The sequence below is a fragment of the Protomyctophum parallelum genome, assembly GCF_964188405.1.
Source record: "Protomyctophum parallelum genome assembly, chromosome: 1".
In the NCBI taxonomy this organism is placed as follows: domain Eukaryota; kingdom Metazoa; phylum Chordata; class Actinopteri; order Myctophiformes; family Myctophidae; genus Protomyctophum; species Protomyctophum parallelum.
The window spans coordinates 6,131,989-6,158,504 of record NC_139697.1 but is presented as its reverse complement, the minus strand read 5'-3'; the positions used below and the strand labels follow the sequence as shown (position 1 = coordinate 6,158,504).

Here is a 26,516-nt window from a genome sequence, read left to right as displayed (position 1 = left end):
ACTGGCAATTTCTCAGTCAGGCAGCCCAACCTTTAGTCAGTCAGCCAGACACCTACCCACCCAATCTGTCATCCTTCAGTCCACACCAAGCAGCCATCCACTCGCCCACCTGCAGTGTATGCCAGCTATTCTGCCATCCAGCATGCCCGTGTTAATCACCACACAGCCAGTCTTTCAGTTAAATACTTATAATTAGGCAGTCAGTCATTCACTCATTTGATCAACCACCCGATTGCTCTTCCCAGTCAGCCAAGCCACCCTGCAGACACAGACGTACTTCATATCCCATTCTGACCTGAGATCAGATTCATACGAGGTTTCCACTGGACACACGCCGGTCTGACGAACCCATTCTGACCTGAGATCAGAGTCTAAAAATGTCAGTCGTTCTTCGATTTTTTTCAAAAAAATTTCAATAGCTAAAGCACAACATGATGCCGACACCAAAATGGGTGCCCGTTCAGAATGGGTTAATATATCAGTCACCCAGCCACCCAGCCATGAGCTCGCCCAACCCCGAAACATTAAATATGCCAGGCTGCCAACCCCATGCCAGCCACCTCTGCAATCAGTCTTCAACACAGCTGTTCGGTCAGTCAGTCAATCAATCAGTCCTGCAGTCCAGCGAGTGGATTAAGCAGAGTTCCCTGCAGACTGGATTACCGCGCGCTCTCTCTGATGAGCTTGCTCGTCCGCTCGGCTGCTCAGGTCTGCAGGCCCAAGGTCGAGTGCGCGATCATGCTCTGAATACTCTCCTCCTCTGAATACTCAGCCCTTCTTCCTGCTCCCACGCCACACTCCTATATTTCTCTCCCCTCACTTTCCCGTCTCAAAGTCATCTCTCATCACCTTCTCCTGTCTTCATCATTCTCCCTCTCTCCTTCATCCATCCTCCTACTGTATCTGGCCCAACCACCCTCTCTCTCTCCTTCCTTCCATCCTTCTCTCCTGCTCCTTCCGTAATGTCATAACCCATTCTGACCTGAGATCAGATTCATACGAGGTTTCCGCCGGACACACACTGGTCTCATTAACCCATTCTGACCTGAGATCAGATTCTAGAAATGTCAGTCGCTCTTCGATTTTTCTAAAATAGCAGACCTACAAGCTCGTATCGCGCCACTCGGTGGCGCGATATGAGCTTGTAGATCTGCTATTTTGAAAATAGCTAAAGCATAACATGATGCTGACACCAAAATGGGTGCCCGGTCAGAATGGGATAATTTTCTCTTCCCACCGCTAATCAATTTAGATGCAATTCACATTCAGTTTAATCTATTTTAAATCTATTCAGGAACCCATCTTCTGCAGTTCATTTAAAATTATGTCAGATCATTTATTCATTTATTGCTTAATAAGGTTGGAGGTGACATATTCCCCCGTGTCGATTTAATTGACAGTGTTTGAATTTTGAATATAGAGGAACAATTCTCCTCTCCCCTTTAATAGCTCCTCTCCTTCCATTATGTCTATTCTGTGGCCACTCTTTCACTCCTTATTTTCCAACTCTCCCCCTTAGCTCCTCTCCTTCCATTATGTCTATTCTGTGGCCACTCTTTCACTCCTTATTTTCCAACTCTCCCCCTTAGCTCCTCTCCTTCCATTATGTCTATTCTGTGGCCACTCTTTCACTCCTTATTTTCCAACTCTCCCCCTTTCTCTCCCACCCTCTTCTTAACGAGCTGTCCTCCTTCAGCACCTATCCTCTCTCCGTTATAATGTGCCTGTCTAAAGCACACTAAAGCACGCTTCACTTAGTAAGAGACCACACTTTCGCTCAAGTTCAACCATTTATTGGTAAATTGAATGATGAAAGGGGGGAGGGGGGGGAGCCCGGGATGGGTGAGACTCAGGATGGGGGTGTAGTCTCGGGAGAGGACGCCGTGTAAGCGCGCTCGGAGAGCGGGCGTCTCTGCTCCGGAACTGCCCGGGTTCCTGAAAGAGAAGGAGAAAGTATGATTATTGAGGTGGAGGTAGAAGGGGTGGATGGAGGGTTTGTTCTGGATCACGTAGTGAGAACAGGTAGATGTTGGCGCACAGGTGTATTTATACTGTGGTGATTGTGGCAGGATTGGCCAGGTGATAATGACAGGCAGGTGAGTTTGATAAGGAGGGGAGTGATTGATAAGGAGGGGGGAGTGGTTAAGGTCGAGCGGAAGGAGGCCTCTTCTCCCGAAACTACGTTGTATAAATACAACTTCCCTAACTGTACTGCACACCATTTTTTGTATAGAAGTCTTTAAATGTTCTGATGTTCTGAAAATAAACGTAGTCTTAGTGCTTTTCCTGGTTTCATCCTCGTATCGTATATAGCAGTTTCTGTATTGACCTGTACTGTCGTTGCAATGTATCCATTCTACATACTGTGAATACAAATTTCAATCAATCAATCAAACTCTTTTCATAGCGATCCCTCCATCCAGGCCTTGCGTCTCTATCTCATTGTTCCTCTCTAAAAGCTGTTAGCCCAGGTTCCACTCTTTGAGTCTTTTTGCGGTATACATGGCCTGTTAACGCCAACGGCACTGTTTACCGCTGTTATATTGCTGTCTGGGAGCAGCACTGTGGCCCAGTTAAACCCTGCAACGTATGGGAGGTTTATGGTGACGATTAGCCCCAGACATGGCCGTTTGGGTTTTACCAGCCAGGGGACAGATGGGGAGGAAATGAGGTAACGACTCTCCCGGGGAAAGTTATGACATGAGGGGAGATGGAAGTGTCGTGTTCAGTTTGTACTATACTTGTAGGGTGACATGTCTGTATCTTTGCAGGCTTGGGTGTAACAGTTTTGATTTTAAAGGTATATTCAGTGATTTCACTTAAAAAACCTTAGGTTTCGTTTTTGGCTGTGGGACCCAGCCTTTCGTCCAATCAGGATAGAGAGTCAAAAACGAAACCTAAGGTTTTTTTACCCCCAGGGGTTAACTGGGGACAGGGAGGAACTCCTTATATGGCCAGCACACTCTATAGTAGGGAGGATTATCACAACAAAACAAAAAAATAAGTGATATTTGAATTAAGTGAAATCACTGAATATACCTTTAATTTCAATATTCAAAGTATATCGAAATGAAAAAAGCAACATTGACTTGTATTGTATCGTTTTGCAATGCAAATAATTGGTATCAATTATGTGTGTATTATCTGTGTTCAGTACGGGTTTGTTTCTTTACTTATTTATATCCATATTCATAAATTTTCCCTTAACCCATTCTATATGGGAATCCATTTTGGTGTTAGCATTACGTTATGCTTTAGCTATTTAAAAATAGCAGATCTACAAGCTCATATCGCGCCACCGAGTGGCGCGATACGAGCTTGTAGGTCTGCTATTTTTGAAAAATCGAAGAGCGACTGACATTTTTAGAATCTGATCTCAGGTCAGAATGGGTTCATCAGACCAGTGTGTGTCCGGCGGAAACCTCGTATGAATCTGATCTCAGGTCAGAATGGGTTAACATTGGGCGCTGGGTTGCACTTCCGCATTTCACCACCAAAATGTGGTGGTCAAACGCCTGTCGCTCCGGTCCTCACTCTATCATTTTATAACTCTATGGTCAACTCCCTCTCCCTGCCCAGGCCTGCTGCGACTGGAGGAGCTGGTGCGTCGCTTTCTGATCTCACGGGAGACGTTGTCGGTGCGCATGCTGGATGACAGCATGGACCCCACGCCCATGCTGAAGGAGATCAGAGATGATAAGGTGGCCACCATCATCATCGATGCCAACGCCTCCGTCTCCTATCACATCCTCAGAAAGGTACATGGATGGACTGGTGGGGGTTTTGTTTGGTTGTCCTTTTTTCCTTTGCTCTTTGGATGATTTGTTTGTTTGTGCGTGCGTGCGTGCGTGCGTGCGTGCGTGCGTGCGTGCGTGCGTGCGTGCGTGCGTGCGTGTGTGCATTACGTTACAGTGGTAGTGCAGGTTTGTATACTAAGTGCGACCTTCTGTCGCAATAACTCAGATTGGCCACTATTGTGACTCTTCAAGGTTTTCCCAGTTTCAAAGTGTCTTCATGTTAAATAATGCTATGTGATGTATACTCATGTAATATGTAAGGGATAATAGCTGCCTATAGGTGGTCATTGTCGGGAGATAATTCACAGACGGGGTCTAACTTCACGGAGGTGGTTTATCACCCTGAAGTCTGGTCTGTTTATTTATTTACGCCTGTGGTCTCTGGCACCCTTTGTTGCACAATCGTCGTTGTGTATTGGCTGCTGCTGATGCATGCCTGCCTCTCGTTGCAATGACCTGGCTATAGGCTACCCTATGTGACCATTCTGGCTATAGCCTACCCTATGTGACCATTCTGGCTATAGCCTACCCTATGTGACCATTCTGGCTATAGCCTACCCTATGTGACCATTCTGGCTATAGCCTACCCTATGTGACCATTCTGGCTATAGCCTACCCTATGTGACCATTCTGGCTATACTATAGGCTACCCTACGTGACCATTCTGGCTATAGCCTACCCTATGTGACCATTCTGGCTATAGCCTACCCTATGTGACCATTCTGGCTATAGCCTACCCTACGTGACCATTCTGGCTATACTATAGCCTACCCTATGTGACCATTCTGGCTATACTATAGCCTACCCTATGTGACCATTCTGGCTATAGCCTACCCTATGTGACCATTCTGGCTATAGCCTACCCTATGTGACCATTCTGGCTATAGCCTACCCTATGTGACCATTCTGGCTATAGCCTACCCTACGTGACCATTCTGGCTATACTATAGGCTACCCTACGTGACCATTCTGGCTATAGCCTACCCTATGTGACCATTCTGGCTATAGCCTACCCTATGTGACCATTCTGGCTATAGCCTACCCTATGTGACCATTCTGGCTATACTATAGGCTACCCTACGTGACCATTCTGGCTATACTATAGCCTACCCTATGTGACCATTCTGGCTATAGCCTACCCTATGTGACCATTCTGGCTATAGCCTACCCTATGTGACCATTCTGACTATAGCCTACCCTATGTGACCATTCTGGCTATACTATAGCCTACCCTATGTGACCATTCTGGCTATACTATAGCCTACCCTATGTGACCATTCTGGCTATAGCTTACCCTACGTGACCATTCTGGCTATACTATAGCCTACCCTATGTGACCATTCTGGCTATACTATAGCCTACCCTATGTGACCATTCTGGCTATAGCCTACCCTACGTGACCATTCTGGCTATAGCCTACCCTACGTGACCATTCTGGCTATAGCCTACCCTACGTGACCATTCTGGCTATAGCCTACCCTACGTGACCATTCTGGCTATACTATAGGCTACCCTACGTGACCATTCTGGCTATAGCCTACCCTATGTGACCATTCTGGCTATACTATAGCCTACCCTACGTGACCATTCTGGCTATACTATAGCCTACCCTACGTGACCATTCTGGCTATAGCCTACCCTATGTGACCATTCTGGCTATAGCCTACCCTATGTGACCATTCTGACTATAGCCTACCCTACGTGACCATTCTGGCTATAGCCTACCCTATGTGACCATTCTGGCTATACTATAGCCTACCCTACGTGACCATTCTGGCTATAGCCTACCCTACGTGACCATTCTGGCTATAGCCTACCCTACGTGACCATTCTGGCTATAGCCTACCCTATGTGACCATTCTGGCTATAGCCTACCCTATGTGACCATTCTGGCTATACTATAGGCTACCCTACGTGACCATTCTGGCTATAGCCTACCCTATGTGACCATTCTGGCTATAGCCTACCCTACGTGACCATTCTGGCTATAGCCTACCCTACGTGACCATTCTGGCTATAGCCTACCCTATGTGACCATTCTGGCTATAGCCTACCCTATGTGACCATTCTGGCTATAGCCTACCCTACGTGACCATTCTGGCTATAGCCTACCCTATGTGACCATTCTGGCTATAGCCTACCCTATGTGACCATTCTGGCTATAGCCTACCCTATGTGACCATTCTGGCTATAGCCTACCCTATGTGACCATTCTGGCTATAGCCTACCCTACGTGACCATTCTGGCTATAGCCTACCCTATGTGACCATTCTGGCTATAGCCTACCCTATGTGACCATTCTGACTATAGCCTACCCTACGTGACCATTCTGGCTATAGCCTACCCTATGTGACCATTCTGGCTATACTATAGCCTACCCTACGTGACCATTCTGGCTATACTATAGCCTACCCTACGTGACCATTCTGGCTATAGCCTACCCTACGTGACCATTCTGGCTATAGCCTACCCTACGTGACCATTCTGGCTATAGCCTACCCTATGTGACCATTCTGGCTATAGCCTACCCTATGTGACCATTCTGGCTATACTATAGGCTACCCTACGTGACCATTCTGGCTATAGCCTACCCTATGTGACCATTCTGGCTATAGCCTACCCTACGTGACCATTCTGGCTATAGCCTACCCTACGTGACCATTCTGGCTATAGCCTACCCTATGTGACCATTCTGGCTATAGCCTACCCTATGTGACCATTCTGGCTATAGCCTACCCTACGTGACCATTCTGGCTATAGCCTACCCTATGTGACCATTCTGGCTATAGCCTACCCTATGTGACCATTCTGGCTATAGCCTACCCTATGTGACCATTCTGGCTATAGCCTACCCTATGTGACCATTCTGGCTATAGCCTACCCTACGTGACCATTCTGGCTATAGCCTACCCTATGTGCAGTAACTGCAGTTGCTCTCACTTTTTTTTTACTATTATTATTATTATTTTGTTAATTTGTCTGTCTTGTCTCGTCTTTTTGATTTGATTTGATTAGATTTTTGTGTCTACCGTGTTTGTCTTGCTTATTGTTGTTATTATTTACTGTATATTGTCTTGATCACCTTCACTTTTTCATGTCCTTTTTTTTGTAAACAAAAAAAGATCCAATAAACAGATTGTGGGAAAAAAAAGAAGAAAATCCCCCCCCCCCTGTCTGCCATTGCTGACATGGGTTTCTGTTCTGTTCTGTTCCTGTCTTCCTCCTCCTCCTCCATGGGTTTCTGTTCTGTTCTGTTCCTGTCTTCCTCCTCCATTCCTCCTCCATTCCTCCTCCATTCCTCCTCCATTGCTGACATGGGTTTCTGTTCTGTCCTGTCTTCCTCCTCCTCATGGGTTTCTGTTCTGTTCTGTCCTGTCTTCCTCCTCCTCATGGGTTTCTGTTCTGTTCTGTCCTGTCTTCCTCCTCCTCATGGGTTTCTGTTCTGTTCTGTTCCTGTCTTCCTCCTCCTCATGGGTTTCTGTTCTGTTCTGTTCCTGTCTTCCTCCTCCTCATGGGTTTCTGTTCTGTTCTGTTCCTGTCTTCCTCCTCCTCATGGGTTTCTGTTCTGTTCTGTTCCTGTCTTCCTCCTCCTCATGGCTTTCTGTTCTGTTCTGTTCCTGTATTCCTCCTCCTCATGGCTTTCTGTTCTGTTCTGTTCCTGTCTTCCTCCTCCTCCTCCATGGGTTTCTGTTCTGTTCTGTTCCTGTCTTCCTCCTCCATTCCTCCTCCATTCCTCCTCCATTGCTGACATGGGTTTCTGTTCTGTTCTGTTCCTGTCTTCCTCCTCCATTCCTCCTCCATTCCTCCTCCATTGCTGACATGGGTTTCTGTTCTGTTCTGTTCCTGTCTTCCTCCTCCATTCCTCCTCCATTCCTCCTCCATTGCTGACATGGGTTTCTGTTCTGTTCTGTTCCTGTCTTCCTCCTCCATTCCTCCTCCATTCCTCCTCCATTGCTGACATGGGTTTCTGTTCTGTCCTGTCTTCCTCCTCCTCATGGGTTTCTGTTCTGTTCTGTTCCTGTATTCCTCCTCCTCATGGCTTTCTGTTCTGTTCTGTTCCTGTCTTCCTCCTCCTCATGGCTTTCTGTTCTGTTCTGTTCCTGTATTCCTCCTCCTCATGGCTTTCTGTTCTGTTCTGTTCCTGTCTTCCTCCTCCTCATGGCTTTCTGTTCTGTTCTGTTCCTGTCTTCCTCCTCCTCATGGCTTTCTGTTCTGTTCTGTTCCTGTCTTCCTCCTCCTCATGGCTTTCTGTTCTGTTCCTGTCTTCCTCCTCCTCAGGCCAGTGAACTGGGGATGACGTCAGCCTTCTACAAGTACATCCTCACCACCATGGTAAGAACGGCTGAGCACGTTTGTTTTCCCTTTTTAAAGTCTCTTTGTTGTTGTCTCCACCAGGCCGAAGGCATGGGGGGAGAGTATGTTTTGCACTCCGTCCGTCCGTCCGTCCGTGTGTCCGTCCGTCCGTGTGTCCGTCCGTCCGTGTGTCCGTCCGTCCGTGTGTGTGTCCGTCCGTCCGTGTGTCCGTCCGTCCGTGTGTCCGTCCGTCCGTGTGTGTGTCCGTGAGCAGCTAATCTCCGGCACCGTTAACCCGGTCGATGCCAAATTTTGCACACACACTCCCTGGATGCCAACGATTAACCTCTGCCCCAATTTCCATAACGGCCTGTTATAGCGCCACCAGGAGGCCGCTTTGTGCAAAACAAGTTTTTGCACAGTACACCTACAGATTTTGTCCAAACATCGCGCAAATTGGTACACAGTCTCTCTAGAGCCATTCAACGATCTTTCAGATTTCTCAGACTCCATCCTGATTGGTTAAGATTGGCTTCCAAAGTTCACAGGAGTGCTCAGTTTCAAACAAAATGCTACAAATCATGAACACATCGCGTGATTCCCGTAAAACTGTGCACTCACATCCCCACTAGGCCGAGGAAGAAATGCCACATGAACAATTTCAACTCAGCCTCAAGGTGGCGCTATAACTGGCCGAAAAGTGTTTTTACCTCTAATTTACTTTTGTTGCCCTTTTATCCAACCACCAGATGAAGGCAAGCTGCAACTAGCACTTTTTCTAGTTCAGACTGGTTCAGCCACAAATATTTTTTTTGTCTGATCCCAGATTAGAATGAGATTGGTGTTATCAAGTCTGAATCGCAAAAATATATACATAATAATAACAAGATTTTTGTTAATCAGATTTGAACCATGCATGCTCCTAGGTCAGTGGTTTTCAACCCTTTTGATAGCAAGGCCCATTATTTATTCAGCATTTGAGCCACGGACCACCATCTCTCAGACCCAAAACGAACCAATTCCATGCTGTACTGATGTTGCTACCATAGGAGAGATAAGGCAGACGTTGATCAAAATAACGATTATTAATTGTCTAGACTTCTTATGAATTAAGTAGCCTAATGCAGGTGTTTAACAATCATTTCACTCTTGAGAGCGTAACATGAAACCGTGGTTTCATTTTACACTCTCAACAGTTAAAGATCTAATAAGGGTCCATTTGGTTCCCAACTCTCCATCATTTAGCTGGGGACCACCTGGAACCTCCTCAAGGACCACTGGTGGTCCCTGGACCACTGGTTGAGAACCACTGTCCTAGGTGGTTTGAAATTCAATTCAAAGCTGGTTTCTAAAGATGTGTCTAGTCAGTACTCTCTTGGACACTAAATCCAGATTTATACGTTGTCATACGACAGTGTTGCTCACCGCAAATAGCCAATTTACGAGCTTTCGCCTATGCCGTCACTACCACAGCAATATATAACAATTTCTGAATACACAAATCCTATCTTGCAAATATCAGTGTGCACAGTCAGTCCTAAAAATCTGATTTAAAAAAAATTATCCCACGATTTTGTAACCCTTTTTTCACCCCTGTGTCAATCATCTAATGTGATCCTGGGCTCTACACACCCTCCGCCAACCTAGTCCCCATATATGGGGGACATGGGGAGAGCAACGGACTTGAACTCACGCTTCCTTCATGCCTGAGTGTCCAAGTTGCGCGTGGAAGGAACACGCTATTCCAACCAGTTCCTTTCCCCTCCATCAGGCGCCCCGGCTGGCCAGGGGGAGGCAGTATAGAGACCAGGATTGAAAATACAATTCTGATTTGACAAACACATTGAGTATATTCTCACCAGCGTGGTAAAAATAGCTGGAACAGGAATTCATTTCCAGTTATTTTACAATTTAATTCGTTTATTTAATAATAATTAAATAAAGCTTTAGCGGGGTCAACTGAACCAGGTAGTAAACACATTTTATAAGAGTTACAGTTTGCCGTCATCTCTTTAATTTGCTCCAGACTCCCTAGAGTGTCTTCGGTCAGGTGTACTCCTCAAATCACACTCTCATCAGACGTGCATCATGGTCCGGGGCCGCAGTTTGTCACAGTTAACGACGGCTCTGTCCGGCGCTGTGCCCTTGTGTTCGGTGACTTACGCGGATAATAAGCCATTCTGACCGGGCACCCATTTTGGTGTCAGCATCATGTTATGCTTTAGCTATTGAAAAACAGCAGATCTACAAGCTCATATCGCGCCACCGAGTGGCGCGATACGAGCTTGTAGGTCTGCTATTTTTGAAAAAAATCGAAGAACGACTGACATTTTTAGAATCTGATCTCAGGTCAGAATGGGTTCATCAGACCAGTGTGTGTCCGGCGGAAACCTCGTATGAATCTGATCTCAGGTCAGAATGAGATAAGCCCGTCAACTTGCGAGTCTCGTCTCCCAGACCACGCCATGTCAGTACTTGTTTTGCTTTCCCCCCCCCCGTTTTATATGCCGGACACTCGCAAGGACGCTTCAAGTAGCGCTTTGTAATGAAGGGCGAAACTTCATTTCTGTCTGAGAGAGAGAGAGAGATATACTTTATTAGTCTCCCGAGGAAGAAGAGTCTGCTGAAAGTTTGGACGGCAACCAGAAGTCTGTAAATTATGACCTGCCCCTCCCACCATGCCACCTTATGTCCCTCTGTTCTGTCCCTCCACCAGAAGCAGACACTTTTGCATACTCTGTGTGTGCGTACACGACTACGCACGCGCGAGCATGTGTATGTATGCCTGCGTGTGTGTGTGTGTGTGTGTGTGTGTGTGTGTGTGTGTGTGTGTGTGTGTGTGTGCTTCTGTACAACGAGCACACACACAATTTGTCTCTTAATTCCTCTCTACTAATACACCGTGAAAGAAATAGACAAACACACCTGCGTTATTGTCATTGACCTTTGATTTAGATTTTGGAGAGCACTCAAATCCCAAAAGGTGCAAAGGTGAGGGAGAGACTTAAAGAGTTTATTGGTTTTTAGATTAGAAATGAGAAATTGCCAAGCTTTTATATAGGCTACTCTGCTCCAGTGGTTCTCAAACTTTTTTTAATTTCAAGGACCCTCATCGAGAACCTTCTCATTTATTGGCTGCCAGTTTGTGACTGATGGGTGAGCCACATGTTGCCTCCCTTGTCCTTTGGCCACAGACAAACTATGGACAAAATGCGAGAAACCAACCATTCAGTCTTACACGTTTGAAGTCCACTGTGGACTGTTGTTTGTATTAGCTAAATATCGGTTGGTAATACATTTCAGCCATTTACTTTGCATCTCTTAATCTTTCAGAAGGCCACGTAAACATTTATTTGCTATAGCCTGACAGCCAGGAACAGCACATTTGACAATTGGAAATGCATTGTTGGTCGTACGATCTATCAAAAGCGAGGTCTATTGAAGCTGGTTGTGCGCTAGAGTTTGTCCAAGGGAAGATTGGTTGGGTCGGTTCCCAGTTGTGACATCCAAAAAGGAATGAACATCAAAATGGCGAGTAGGATCACATGAATTTTGACTACAGAGACGATAGCAATACCAAGGTTTAACGTTTTTCTGCTGGTAATTTTTGCTGATATAGATCGGCTATTTTCTGCAAATAGATTTGATATAGTATAGAGAGGATATAGTATAGAGTAGGGTTTAAGCGCTTCAAGCAGTTGCTATTTTGCTTTCTTATACAGTAGATGAGGGAGGGAACTTCAGTTGTTAATTGAAGTAGAATTCAATTTAGCAATCACCAAGCTTAATTGTGAGGTGTGTATATATATATCATGTAAGCAGGATATATACATGTGTATATATGCATATATATGTGTATATATATGCATGTGTCACATAAATATAGAATTTATCTATCTATCTATCGATAATTGGCTACCTAAAAAGTCCTGTGATAAATCACCATATTTACTCAAGCTTCTTTTGCTTCTAAATTGTATCACTATAACCTTACAGAAAATAAGTAATTTGCTGGGTTTGTGATTGGCTTTCCATGCAACCCTTAAATATTTGCAGTAAGCTCTACTGTATACTATATGACAAATAGTGAAAATAACAAATCTATAAGCTAACAACACACAGCATCGTGATGCCACGAAAATAGGACAATAAGGAATCCATTGCATTTGTCTATAAGCTTGACTCACTTGGCCCTCACTTGACTCCATGATGAAAGGGAGTCTAATGATAAAATGAAGCGAATGTGCACTCAAATTTATTAAATTGGCATAAATAAACAATCTCAACGCTTCCTTTAAAAAAGTATTGCTTCTAGCGCCCATTAGCCTGGCCTAGCCAGCCTGCTTTCTGGTCTAGCCCATTCTGACCGGGCACCCATTTTGGTGTTGGCATCAAAAAATAGCAGATCTACAAGCTCATATCGCGCCACCGAGTGGCGCGATACGAGCTTGTAGGTCTGCTATTTTTTGAAAAATCGAAGAACGACTGACATTTTTAGAATCTGATCTCAGGTCAGAATGGGTTCATCAGACCAGTGTGTGTCCAGTGGAAACCTTCGTATGAATCTGATCTCAGGTCAGAATGGGCTAGAGGGGCGCACGCGCAAGGAGCAACCGCTGGGGAATATTGGTTCACAGATCTGTGCCACCCTCCCCTGCCCAACTCCATTCCTCCCCTCCCTGGTAGAAATCAGTGGAGGAGCGCTCTGCACTGTAGTTCACTCCCACTCCCACTCCTATACTCTCCTAGACCAGGAAATGTCTCTTGTTCCCCCATGGGCTTTCATTTTTTGAGCCGAACGCGGACGGAAATAAAAGCCTGGTGGGTACCGACGAGGCTAATCGCTCATCAACATTCTCTGAATTCCCCACGGCAGGAGGTGCTTCAATGGAATCATTGATCATGGGTGCCTGCATGGCACACATTGAGGCTATATCTGCCTCTGTTCATCCTGCAGAGCTCTCCCCCCTGTAGCTCTCTCCTGCTGTCGGTCTCAGTCAAGCAGGAGTGTGGGAGGCGGATGAAGGCTGCCAGCAGCCCATGTGGTTTACTACACTAAAGCGGTTGACTCTCCCATGTCATTCACGTGTGTGGTGCACACTGCACAGGTTACTGCCCCTCCTGTCTTTATAGCTCCCTTGGCGCAGGTGGATCCAGACAAAAATATTAGATTAACATCATTAAACGTCAACCAAATTAGCTTAAAGCACTAAAGGTCTCCCCCCAGAGTCTTGGATAGCCTGGTTAATAAACCAGACCGAATCAGCCGTTGGCAAAAATAAATTGCCTGCCGGCGGATTATGGTCTGGAGAGGCTCAATTGTACGCCCCTTTCCTACACCAGAGAAATGGGGCGGCCAATCGGGACACGGTATGCAATATGGGCGGGCTTTGGTACAGTGACTTTCAATGCTTGAGACCTTTGACTGACAGTAGCTCTGACCAATTGCGTCAAAGAGAAAATGTTTCAACCCGCCCCCCTGGAAATGAAATCCAAGCTGAGCCTCCCCAGACTAATATCCCGCGGTCCGTGCGATATTAGTCTGGTTTATTAACCAGGCTAAGTCTTGGACGCTTTCCAGAATTTATTTGCATAATGCCATCCTTACCAATATGATCATAATAACTAGAAATGTGAATTTTATGAGGTTGATCGATAACTTATACCTACTGTACTGTTGCACTTTGCTAGATGCCGAGCTCACTGGATTAGTGTCGGTGTAACCAATGGTTACATGGATTTACTGTGCATTCAGGATTCACAGCAAGTACAACAGAAGAATAGCTGCAATTTCCTAGATCACAAGTTCAGTCAGATAACTCATGAATAGATTGAAAAACATGTCATTTATTTTATTATTTTTGATCTTGGCATTCGGGAGTCTGCTGCACATTACTCCCTAGCTCAGCATATCAGAAGACAACCATTTAACCCATTCTGACCGGGCACCCATTTTGGTGTTGGCATCATGTTATGCTTTATCTATTGAAAAATAGCAGATCTACAAGCTCATATCGCGCCACCGAGTGGCGCGATACGAGCTTGTAGGTCTGCTATTTTTTGAAAAATCGAAGAACGACTGACATTTTTAGAATCTGATCTCAGGTCAGAATGGGTTAAGAGCAGGGAGAATGGGAGATATATATCACAGACTCCCCTCAGGGGAGAACAGAATCCTTAGGGAAAGCAGTGGTGTGTTGGTGGTGTTAGGCTGGCATCGGGGCAAAGAAGCCATCCTTCAATGAGTGTAAGAGGAACAACAGTGAATGAGGTGAACTAAGGGGGGGGAGGATTCACAGACTTGCCTTTGATTCAAACTGTTCCCGAATCCGGTTGCCTGGTCCCCGCAGGCCATGATTCACATTGACCGTAGCCTGACCTAAGCAGAGACATTTCTGGCCTAGATGGGAGGGTCGCGTCTCAGAAAAGCGTGCACCCTGATTGGATCTCATCGATCTGTCCGTCACCCCCGGCCCCTCCTCTCCCCCCTAGTGCAGCGCTACGTCACATCATTTAGAGCGACGCCTACGCGGAAGGGTTGACTCCCACTTTTAGACTGGTTCAGCCCACGGCTTTTTCCAGGCTTTCATCTTTCGCGCAGACGAAATGAAAGCCTGGGTATCGAGGCTACATTGACCGTGACTCTTCTGCACCCCGGAGTACACTTCATTCAATTGTATTCAATGCGTTCAGCGATCCGTATCCGAGTATACACTTCAATTCGGTCCCGATGCATTCCCGGGAACGGTCGGGTGTTCCAACGCCTGGGGAACGGTACGCAGAATTCACACTATACCACAACATATTGCACAAGTGGTCCCGAGTGCGCATCCGGGACCATAGTGTGAATTCCACAAATTGTTTTCCACTGCTTGACGGGTCACACTGTCATACGGTGCACACTGTACCATGCCTGTCTTTAATTTTGTCTTTCATTTTGTCTTTAACCCATTCTGACCTGAGATCAGATTCATACGAGGTTTCCGCCGGACACACACTGGTCCTGATGAACCCATTCTGACCTGAGATCAGATTCTAAAAATGTCAGTCGCTCTTCGATTTTTCAAAAATAGCAGACCTACAAGCTCGTATCGCGCCACTCGGTGGCGCGATACGAGCTTGTAGATCTGCTATTTTTCAATAGCTAAAGCATAACATGATGCTAACACCAAAATGGGTGCCCGGTCAGAATGGGTTAATTTTGACATTATTGTTGAAGTCCACTCCCCCATTACGACACCATCACGGCTAACCAAATTACATTTTAGTCGACTGTAGATATAGTCAACTAAAATCTTAGGACATTATAGTCAACTAAACGAGACTAACACTAGTCGACAGCCAATTTCTTTCTAAATATTTGCTGTCAAAACACTGGAGTGAACCATATCCCATCAAAAGCCATAACTTAAAGTATATTCCAGTATAAACAAACACACATAACATTTAAATCCCACGTTGACATGATGGGCTGTTCAGAAAGTGAAAACACGTATTTCTAGAGCTCCACAGCAGACTTACTTTATTTAATTGGCAAAACATCTGCCACGTTTCGACCCTTTAGGTCTTCATCAGGCAAATGAAAGTGAACCTTCTAGTTGCACTCAACGGACTCCAACCCATCAATTCTGCATACAGCTTGCTGAAGCAAAGTTGGGTGAGATCATAGAACAAAATGGCGTGAACAAGGAGAAAACAAACAAACACATTCCATTTTCTGAATTATTTTAGGTAATTTTTGTATACCACAATTTTCTAACTAGCAAAATATGACCACAGAAGACATCAATGCGTAGTTGCGAACATTGTGTGTGACTGCTAAGAACTCCAAGGTCCTGGTGATTTATATTGTTTAGTGGCTAAAGCACTGCATCCGGTGACCGTGGGGTCTAACGCTCTGCACTCAAAGCAGCACTCAAAGAGCAGCGCCGCATTGAGTATAAAACGATTTTCTTCCACAGAGATCAACTCTACCTGTTTTGGCAAGCCTTCTTTTGAAGTATGCTGCAGCCTTGACACAGCAGTAACATCTAACGGCCCTTTATTCCGATCCGGTCATCTCGGTGTCCTCCGTAGCTAGAAGAAGAGAGCGAGCTTAGTCAGTCACTTTTCCCCCCCCTGCCGCCAGCCAACCCCGCTCCCTCTTTCACACAACTTGGCAAGGCTGCCGTCTGATGCTTGGCTCCTGGCCGTCGGCTAGAAATTGATTTGGCAAACAGTGACTTCATCAGCAGCATCAGCTTACACTTCTCTCAGCAAGTTGGGTTAGGATTATTAACCCATTCTGACCTGAGATCAGATTCATACGAGGTTTCCACCGGACACACACTGGTCTGATGAACCCATTCTGACCTGAGATCAGATTCATACGAGGTTTCCACTGGACACACGCTGGTCTGACGAACCCATTCTGACCTGAGATCAGATTCTAGAAATGTCAGTCGCTCTTCGATTTTTCAAAAATAGCAGACCTACAAGCTCGTATCGCGCCACTCGGTGGCGCGATATGAGCTTGTAGATCTTCTATTTTTAAATAGCTAAAGCATAACATGATGCTTACACCAAAATGGGTGCCCGGTCAGAATGGCTTAAGTCAACACTGTCTTCATTTTTCTTTTGTGGTCGGGAAAGCAAAGAAGCCTATAAGCCCAGATATTAATTCAGAACATGTGCAAAACTGTTTGCTCTACCTGATGAACGAGGTGAAGTATTTCTGAGGACACACACACAGCGCTGAAGTTAAAACATGTTAATTGAATTTGAGAGTATATACAGCTGGAACCAAACGGACACATTGACAGTCAGGAATTCATAGTTTACTCTCCATGGTAAACGCAAAGCCCTCAAGGGGCTATAGCTAGGCAGCAGCTTGATTTGGGTTTGTTTTAGCCAGTGAGGAAACATCAGGGCATGGCGGCGGAGCCCCACACAAACACAGACGGCTTTGAAGATCTTTGAAATCCTTCAGTGTTTGATGTTTGTCTTCTTCTCCTCTCCTCCTCCTTTATTGTCTTCTTCTTTTATTTGTTATAGTTTTCTTTTTGCTTCTTCTTTGTCTCTTCTTCCTACTCGGATGAGAAAGTATTTATTTGACAGTTGACATTCAAAGAATGTAAAAGAAAACACACACACACACACACACACACATTAAGTGAGTTAAGTTAAGTGAGAATGTTGTTTAACGTTGTTTAATTCAATCAGATAGGACTTTTCTGTTTGGATGTCAAGGCCAAAAAGTCGTTGGTTTTTTCTTGCCACTCAGTAGGCGTTCCTGCTGCGCATAACTTACGGGTATGATGACGATGTAATGTGCATACCCTCTACAGACTGAAAGGGTCACACACACACACCGATTTAAACTTTTCTTTGACCATTTTGTGTTGCTCAACAACCCTGCGGCACTGTCTCTTCTCGTACGCACTGTGCGCTCTCTCTCTCTCTCTCTCTCTCTCTCTCTCTCTCTCTCTCTCTCTCTTTGCCTGCCTCCTCAGTCAGGTCTTTATATGGATTTGTCTTCTCCTACTTCTGAGAATGTTGAGGACTGTAAAAATGACACAACCAACACTGCTGCTGGTTCAATGCCTTCCCGAATCCTCTCTTCTCTCTCTCTCTCTCTCTCTCCCTCTCTTTCTCTCACATGTGTCTGTTCTCCCCTTAACATTCCTCACTGCCGTCTTAATACAAGCCAAAATACCTCAGGGAAGATATACTGTAGTTCCCCCCTGGATTTCAATCTACAGTACCAGACTGTCTCCACAATTAACTCATTCTGAACGGGCACCCATTTTGGTGTCGGCATCACGTTATGCTTTAGCTATTGAAAAATAGCAGATCTACAAGCTCATATCGCGCCACCGAGTGGCGCGATACGAGCTTGTAGGTCTGCTATTTTTGAATAAAATTGAAGAACGACTGACATTTTTAGAATCTGATCTCAGGTCAGAATGGGTTCATCAGGACCAGTGTGTGTCCGGCGGAAACCTCGTATGAATCTGATCTCAGGTCAGAATGGGTTAATTATCTCCCGCTGTTTCCTTTATTCTCTCTCTCCTCTCGTCTCTCTCCCTCTCCATTACACTCTCTCTGTCTTTCCCCCTCGCTGCTCTCTGTCAGTGTCTCCATTTGGGGATGTATGTTGTCCTTGGTTGGCTCTCCGTACTCCGTGCTATATGTCACAAGAAGGAATATGAAATAGTATATACGGTGCTGCCATTGTGTGCGTTTCTGAGAAATGTCCAACATTTCCATGCCATTTTGTCTGTCACAAAGCATGTGTTAGTTAAGAGTCTTATCGCATAATGGAAAGTCGCTGTGAGTTTTTTTTGTTTTGTTTGTGTTTTCATCAAACATATAGTTTTCAAAATGTTAAGACCTTGACATGGCGACGAGCTAAAGCATTGCAGGGGCAGTGATGTGAAAGAGACAGACGTTTTGGGATGAACAATGTAAGGTTACTATACTGTATAGCCCGTACATTTGATGGTGACTGACAACAACAATTTGTAGGACAAACTTGACGAAATCCATTATGCAAGCAATGAAACAAGGACTGCTTAGTTTGCATTTATTATGCTCTGTTCTCAGGCGTCACTCATTTATCTGTAACACTGTGTGCATGTGTAAACCTACACTGTAGCGATGGCACAACACTCGTGAGGAAGACACCTTGGTGGACGTGATGTATATTTTCTAGCAACTTAAAGAGAGAAGAGTCTGACGACGGACAGGCCAATGAAAGTTTCCAAGTCCTTTTTATTGCAGAGTGTAGAGTACAGCATATCACAGCCATGGGGCCAGGCCCCATGGATCCTCATTCAGCCTCTCGGCTTGCAGAGACTAAAACACAGTTACAGACATTTCAGTAGGCTCTTATACAGGTCAGAACAAAGAGATCAAAGGGACATGGCAAAAGGTGGTTCCCAAACCCCCACTGTCCCAAAAGTCTAAAGTGGTCCACTCATGTCCAAATAAGGTATGGTCACCAGGGAGCCCAGTAGGTGCTTGCCTGCAGCTGCTATCAGCAAGCTAGATCCACTTAGCATACAGGGACCCCTAAAAATCCCTCCTGCCCATAGATCCTGTTCAAACATGCCTGTCTCTCACTCATGAGAGACACAAAGATCCACTTTAGTTTATTTAAACTATATTATTGTAAATTGTGATTTCCATATACATCAGACGTTACACTCTCTCTCTCTCTCTCTCTCTCTCCCCATCAGGACTTCCCCCTGCTGCGTCTGGACGACGTGGTGGACGGCCACTCCAACATCGTGGGCTTCTCCATGTTGAACGACACGCATCCCTTCTACAATGAGTTCATCCGGAGCCTCAACCTCTCCTGGAGGGAGGGCTGTGACATCAGCCCCTACCCCGGCCCTGCGGTGAGAGCCTCGTCACCGTGTGTGTGTGTGTGTGTGTGTGTGTGTGAGTGTGAGTGTGAGTGTGAGTGTGAGTGTGAGTGTGAGTGTGAGTGTGAGTGTGAGTGTGAGTGTGAGTGTGAGTGTGAGTGTGAGTGTGAGATGTGAGATGTGACATCAGCCCCTACCCTGCAGCGAGAGGGGGTGTTTTGTTTTTGTTTTTTTACCCATTCTGACCTGAGATCAGATTCACACGAGGTTTACACTGTACACACACTGGTCTGATTAACCCATTCTGACCTGAGATCAGATTCTAAAAAAATGTCAGTCGTTCTTTGATTTTTCAAAAATAGCAGACCTACAAGCTCGTATCGCGCCACTCGGTGGCGCGATATGAGCTTGTAGATCTGCTATTTTTAAATAGCTAAAGCATAACATGATGCTGACACCAAAATGGGTGCCCGTTCAGAATGGGTTAAACTTGATTTAGTATATGCGGTTTATAACTGGCAGTGTCACTTATTCTTTTATACTAGCACATTACAATTTACAATTTAGGCATTTAGCAGACGCTCTTAAACCAGAGCGATTTACATTAAGCAAGAACAAAAAAGCATGGGAATACATCACATGCATAAAAAGTAGTTATCATGAAACATGCGTAAGCTATACGTAACAGTGGAATATCTATATAATGAAACTATACATACTATACTATACTATATACTATAAAGTGCTATGACATACATAAAATGCAATTCTAGTGCTGTCTATGTAACATGATATAAGTCTGTATAAAATGCTATCTAAGTCTACATAAAGTACTATCTATGCCCTGAAATCCTTATGAATAGGAGGGTGTGTGTGTGTGTGTGGTGGGAGGGTAGGGTAGAATAGAATAATGTAGAATACAATACAATACAAACTTCAACATCAACTTGTCCACACAAATAAACATTTGTTTTGTACAGGCCAGCTGTCACGCTAACCACATAAGACAATAAAAAAGACATCCCTACAATACATTTTATGAAACAATAATAATAAAAATAAAATACTGGAATAACCAGTCGACCTCTACATAACCGTATATAAAAATGACATTGCTAAAATGGGGGTTTGGGGCCTTTTAAAAGAACTTGTAAAAATGCACCCAAACGAATTGCACAGTATATGCCTTGCCTGCAAAACATGAAATGAAAATCAACCAAACAAGACAAAGCACCTCTATTAAAACCAAAGAGGGAAAAGGAAATGCGCTGCAGAAACAGATTGGACGTTTTTGGAACGCTAAAAGTGCGTACTCAGTAATGAGCGAAAAACTCCCCTGATCACCACATCTCATCTTTGTCCTCAGTGTCTGTCACACTCAATCTCTGTCTCTCTCATTTCTCCACTCTATCCACATCCATCTTTATTATAAGACAAACCATCAGACGGAATCAATCTCTTTGATGCCTGCATATGTCTCTCACCAGATCCACGTATAGAAAAGCAAAAGCAATATCACCCCGAGAGAATAGTCTTCATAGGGTCTTCATATAACCACCATCAAACATAAGATAAGATACTGTATCCCTGTGGGACATTCAGCAAATAGCAGCAGCCGACGCATGAAACACATGATATATAGGTACAGGTATAAGAGTATACGCAGAGAACTCCTTGGGGGGGTTCCAGGGAGTCCCATCCATGCAGCAAATGAATGTTGCATCAAAATCTCTTTGAACGAAAATATCGCTTGTATCCTCAGTGTTGTATCCCAAGGTCATCGGGGTTTCGGGTCTCGCAAACATTATACCCCGGCCCTCACTCAGGTGACCCAGCTTGGGTGATCAAGTCCCGACTTACGTCCATCCCAGTAGCTATACCCTCGATCAGAACCACTAGGGAAAGACCAGGGCCACACAATCCGCTGGAACCACTCCGGAACTACTCTGCCGGGACTGGGAGGCACAATTCTGGCATGTGGAGGGACTAGGCTCTGTGGGTTGACTCCTGTCCGACTCCAGGCCCCTCCTAAGTCTCACCAGGTCCACTCCTGCTCTCACCAGGAGTACTTTAAACAATTAAAGGCTCATACATAGTCTGGATTTTCGGTACCGAACTACAACATGACGTCACGAGCCGCGGTGAAGAGCAAACCACGGCCACCGCTCCAGCCCTTCTCTCTGTTTTTACTCACCACCGCTCAACGTTATTTCAGCTCCGGTGGTCAGCTCACCACCGGAGCGGTGGTCACCTCACCACCGAAAATCCAGACTATGAATAGGCCTTTAGACCTATATACTGATTTTAGATCTGCCATTTGAAAATGCTCTATCTATGAGCAATCTACTGTATGAGCATGTACAGTATCTACATTCTACAAGCTCACAACGTGTGTCGTGAGCTTGAAAATCTTGTCAAAGAAATTGTGAGAAAACTTGAACAATATTAACAAATCGAAATAACAAATCTAACACACAATGTGCATTTCGGAGAAGACCATTATACAAATCAGAACATGATACAGTATATCCATGGTATCATTGTGGTACTGCCAAAAACCCTGTACTGTGCAGTATATCACAATTATTAGGTTTTTCTACTCCGAAGCAGAGGAGATTCAGCATCGAGGGGCTTGTTGTAAGTAACCTCACCCAACCCTTTCAGCTGAAGGCACTTTACGTAATACAACTTGGCAGAGTCGTGGCATTACAAATGCCCCAAATGCATATTATCCCATTCTGAACGTGCAACCATTTTGGTGTCGGCATCATGTTATGCTTTATCTATTGAAAAAATAGCAGATCTACAAGCTCATATCGCGCCACCGAGTGGCGCGATACGAGCTTGTAGGTCTGCTATTTTTGAAAAATCGAAGAACGACTGACATTTTTTAGAATCTGATCTCAGGTCAGAATGGGTTCATCAGACCAGTGTGTGTCCGGCGGAAACCTCGTGTGAATCTGATCTCAGGTCAGAATGGGTTATGCTGTTCAGATGGTTTGGGAGCATGACCATACCATTTTCTGTAAATGCTAAAAGATGCACACAGTAAAAAACAACAGCTATAACAGTCTACAAACAATCCATGAAAACCCTTGATCTACATACATCTGTGTGGTCCACACTTCAGACGTATGGAAGCCTGCAAGATGAGAAAGCACTTTGAAACTGTCCAGCTGTCGAATCACTCCGATTAGAAGTAATATCCCTAATGTCAGAGGTTTTCTTTTTATATTAACTAAACTCCCCTGTGTGTTCCATAGCATACCCACCTACTAGGTCTAAAACCCTTCCAGTATTGTTGGAGTTGCTGTAAACCAGTGCTGAACATTTGGTTGTTTTATATCTATTAAAATACAAATTATTTTATAGTGAAAGGAACATAAACCAGCCTGCTTCACCACCAGGGATTCTTGGCCGGAGAAACTTGACACTTTTATCGGGGCCTAGATGGTTGTTGGGACACTGCAAGTTGTTTTATCATGTAGTAAGCAGCTGGTGGTTATACATTTGCCCTGGCAAATAAGACCTGAGAGTTGGCTTTTATGTCACCGGTGCATCTCTGTTGTTTAGTTGTTGCGTTTTATTTAGCGTTGTCTTTTAAATATTCGGTAACACTTTACAATAACCACCTGTTATAAAGCATTTATAAACATTTATAAGCAGTTTGTAGATGAGTAATAATAATGAACAGACTGTTTGTTGACATCCGTAAATGTTTACCTAAACATTTATAACTATATGTGAATAGTTTACTACTTACTAATACCTTACTAATAACGTATAAATTATGTTTAAACATAGTTATAAATGTTTAGGTAAACATTTACGGATGTCAACAATGATTGTTCATGATTATTACTCATCTACAACTGCTTATAAATGTTTATAAATGCTTTATAACAGGTCGTTATTGTAAAGTGTTACCAAATATTCTTGTTAAATTTGGGTATAAAATTGAAAATGAAAGAAATATGATCGTTACCATCGTCGCAATATTGCTTGCTCTGGGTGGATCTTTGTTGGTTGTAAAGTGTCTAAGTGTCTTGAGACGACTTGTTGTGATTTGACACTATAATAAAATTGAATTGAATGAATAGGTCAACCTAGTTAACCTAGCTTTCTGTCTAAATAACATGTTATTTGTCTAAACCAGTGGTTCCCAAAGTGGGGTCCGGGGACCCCCAGGGGTACTTGAGGGAGTTCCAGGGGGTACCCAGCAAAATTATACTTTGGAACCAAATGGACCCTTATGGGTCTGTAACTCTGAGAGTGTAACGGGTCCATTTGGTTCCATTTGTATACACTATCAGAGTTACATTAACATTGATTTTACAATATAAATTGAGGGTCCCAGAGATAGAAATTACATTAAAAGGGGGTCCGTAGACTAATGCATGTAAAACTGGTCGTCCTTGAAATTAAACGGGTTGAGAATCACTGCTATCTCTCTCATCTCAAAATCTTCTCTTATGGGGGTCCCTGGCATACATTCTTTCAAATGGGGGTCCGCAGAATAATTAGTGTCAATTTGAGGGTCCTTGACATGAAATAGTTTTGGAACCACTGGTCTAAACAACAGACACACCCTTTATTATTTAAATGACATTAGCTGCCGTTGTGTTGCTTACGTATGTTATAAAAATGGTAAAATGGTGCATTTATATAGCGCCTTTATCCAAGGTGCTTTACATAGATTGTGCATTACATTCACCCATTCACACACACATTCATACACCGATGGCAGCGGAAACCATGCAAGGCACCAACTAGCACATCGGGAGCAATTAGGGGTTCAGTGTCTTGCTCAAGGACACTTCGACAGTAACTCTGGGGGAGCCCGGGTTCGAACTGGCAACCTTACGGTTACCATCCAGGCACTCTACCCCTGAGCCACCGCCGCCCGTATGTTATGTTACGATACGTTTTGAACAAAGCTTATCAACAGGGAATGGGCTATATACACACGCCATTTTGGAAAGAACTTGGGCCCCTTTCCCTACTTCCTTCAGGGTGCTGCTATTGTGTTATTGGCATGTTGACTCACTGGAAAGTTGGCGGGCTGAAAACACTTTGTGCACTCAAGTGTCCTGGCAGTGGCGTGCACAGATAGACACTAGGGGGTGCTAGAGCACCCCCTGCCCTTTTAAAAATGTGCTAAAAAACTTTTAGTGTGTGGACCATGCGGTGACATTGATCAAATCTTGATAAAAAACTCTTCTACTATATTATTTAGGCCCCCACAATCTAAAGCTATGTTTCTATGTCAGTGGTTCTTCGAAAAAAAAAAAAATAGCAGACCTACAAGCTCGTAGCGCGCCACTCGGTGGCGCGCTATGAGCTTGTAGATCTGCTATTTTTCAATAGCTAAAGCACCAAAATGGGTTCCCGCCCCAAAATGTGCTGCACAAGGTGCCCTTTTTTTCACTTGAGCACCTGCCCCTCTAAATGTCTGTGCACGCCACTGTGTCCTGGAGTGGGTTCCAAATGGCCCCGTACGGGTGTGTAACTCTGAGAGCGTCCATTTGGTTCCATTTGTACGCCCTCAGAGTGATGGGAGTCGTTGAAATTAAAACGTTTGAGAACCACTCACTGCACACTAAATGGAACAGAGCCTAGTATCATCTGTAACACCTGTGAAGGAAGTATAATGGGAAGCGGCCTGGAAGTATATAGGAAGAGATACTCTGTGTGCATATAGAGGCCATTTCACAACATGCACTGAATCCTGAACTGTGCTCCCTCTCTCCAGCTGTCTTCGGCGCTGTTGTTCGACGCGGTGCATGTGGTGGTGGGCGCCGTGAGGGAGCTGAACCGCAGTCAGGAGATCGGAGTGAAACCGCTCAGCTGCACCTCGCCTCTCATCTGGCAACACGGCACCAGCCTCATGAACTACCTTCGCATGGTAAGGCACGCCTTTGTGTGTGTGTGTGTGTGTGTGTGTGTGTGTGTGTGTGTGTGTGTGTGTGCGTGTGCGTGTGCGTGTGTGTGTGTGTGTGTGTGTGTGTGTGTGTGTGTGTGTGTGTGTGTGTGTGTGTGTGTGTGTGTGCGTGTGTGTGTGTGTGTGTGTGTGTGTGTGTGCGTGCGTGTGCTGGTTAATTACTTTCCACCACTGCTGGTGTGTTGGTTCAGTAGGCGTTGCTGTGTGAACGTGTTGTGATCGGTGTTGAAATGACTGTCATATCACACACATACACACACACGCACACACACACACACACACACACACACACACACACACACACACACACACACATAGAGACATACAGAGGCTTTGCAGATTGAAATGACTGTCATGTCATCATTGTTGTTTTTATGGACCGACATAGTCAGACCAGAGGAGAGGGACACACACACACACACACACACACACACACACACACACACACACACACACACACACACACACACACAGAGAGAGAGAGAGAGCTAGACTAGAGTGAAGGTCAGACGCACGCATGCATGGCAGGGACGTTGTTTGCACTACTGGCGTGTTATTTGTGCTGTCCCCCCTCCCACGACAGTGATGTGTTATCTCATGCAGATCGGCTATTTTTGCCGTTTGTGAGGATGCACACATGGGCGTTATTATAATTTTTTATTATGAGGGTCGGCCTTGGCAATTTTGGCACATTTTGTATATAGCCCCCCCCCCCCCCCCCCCTCGACGTGTTTCCCTACTCACAGAGTACAATGGTAAATGGTGCAGAGAGAATGACAGGGGTTTAGAGAAAGAGAGAGAATGGACATAGAAGAGGAAGTTCTCTCTCTCTCTCTGTGTTCCACGGAGTCTCCCATGCACCACCCGGGTCCGGCTCCAGCTCTGGCGTTATCCAATTGATTTTGGTGTCTCTCTCTCTCTCTCTTCTCTCTCTCTCTCTCTCTCTCTCTCTCACTCACTCTCTCTCTGTGTCTGTCTGCCTCAGTCTTTTGATCTCCCCTGTCGCCGTGACTCCTCCCCACACTCTCTCCATCACTTCTTCAGTCTCTCCTCTCCTCCCTTAACTTTTATCTCTCTCTCTCTCTCTCTCTCTCTCTCTCTGTCTCTCCGTCTCCCTGCGTGTCGCACATCTCTCAC

General features: G+C 45.0%; 1 protein-coding gene across 1 annotated transcript in view; it reads left to right on the top strand.

The window, feature by feature from the left end:
* Nucleotides 1–26,516, top strand: part of LOC310875093 (glutamate receptor ionotropic, kainate 5-like) — a gene marked incomplete at its 3' end in the record, with an annotated part of 241,116 nt that overhangs the window by 145,974 nt on the left and 68,626 nt on the right. Inside the window, exons 6-9 of the mRNA XM_083788160.1 lie at nucleotides 3,580–3,758; nucleotides 8,076–8,129; nucleotides 19,310–19,471; nucleotides 25,191–25,343. Of these exons, the coding sequence (XP_083644286.1) occupies nucleotides 3,580–3,758; nucleotides 8,076–8,129; nucleotides 19,310–19,471; nucleotides 25,191–25,343 (548 nt within the window). The remainder of the gene's footprint in view (nucleotides 1–3,579; nucleotides 3,759–8,075; nucleotides 8,130–19,309; nucleotides 19,472–25,190; nucleotides 25,344–26,516) is intronic.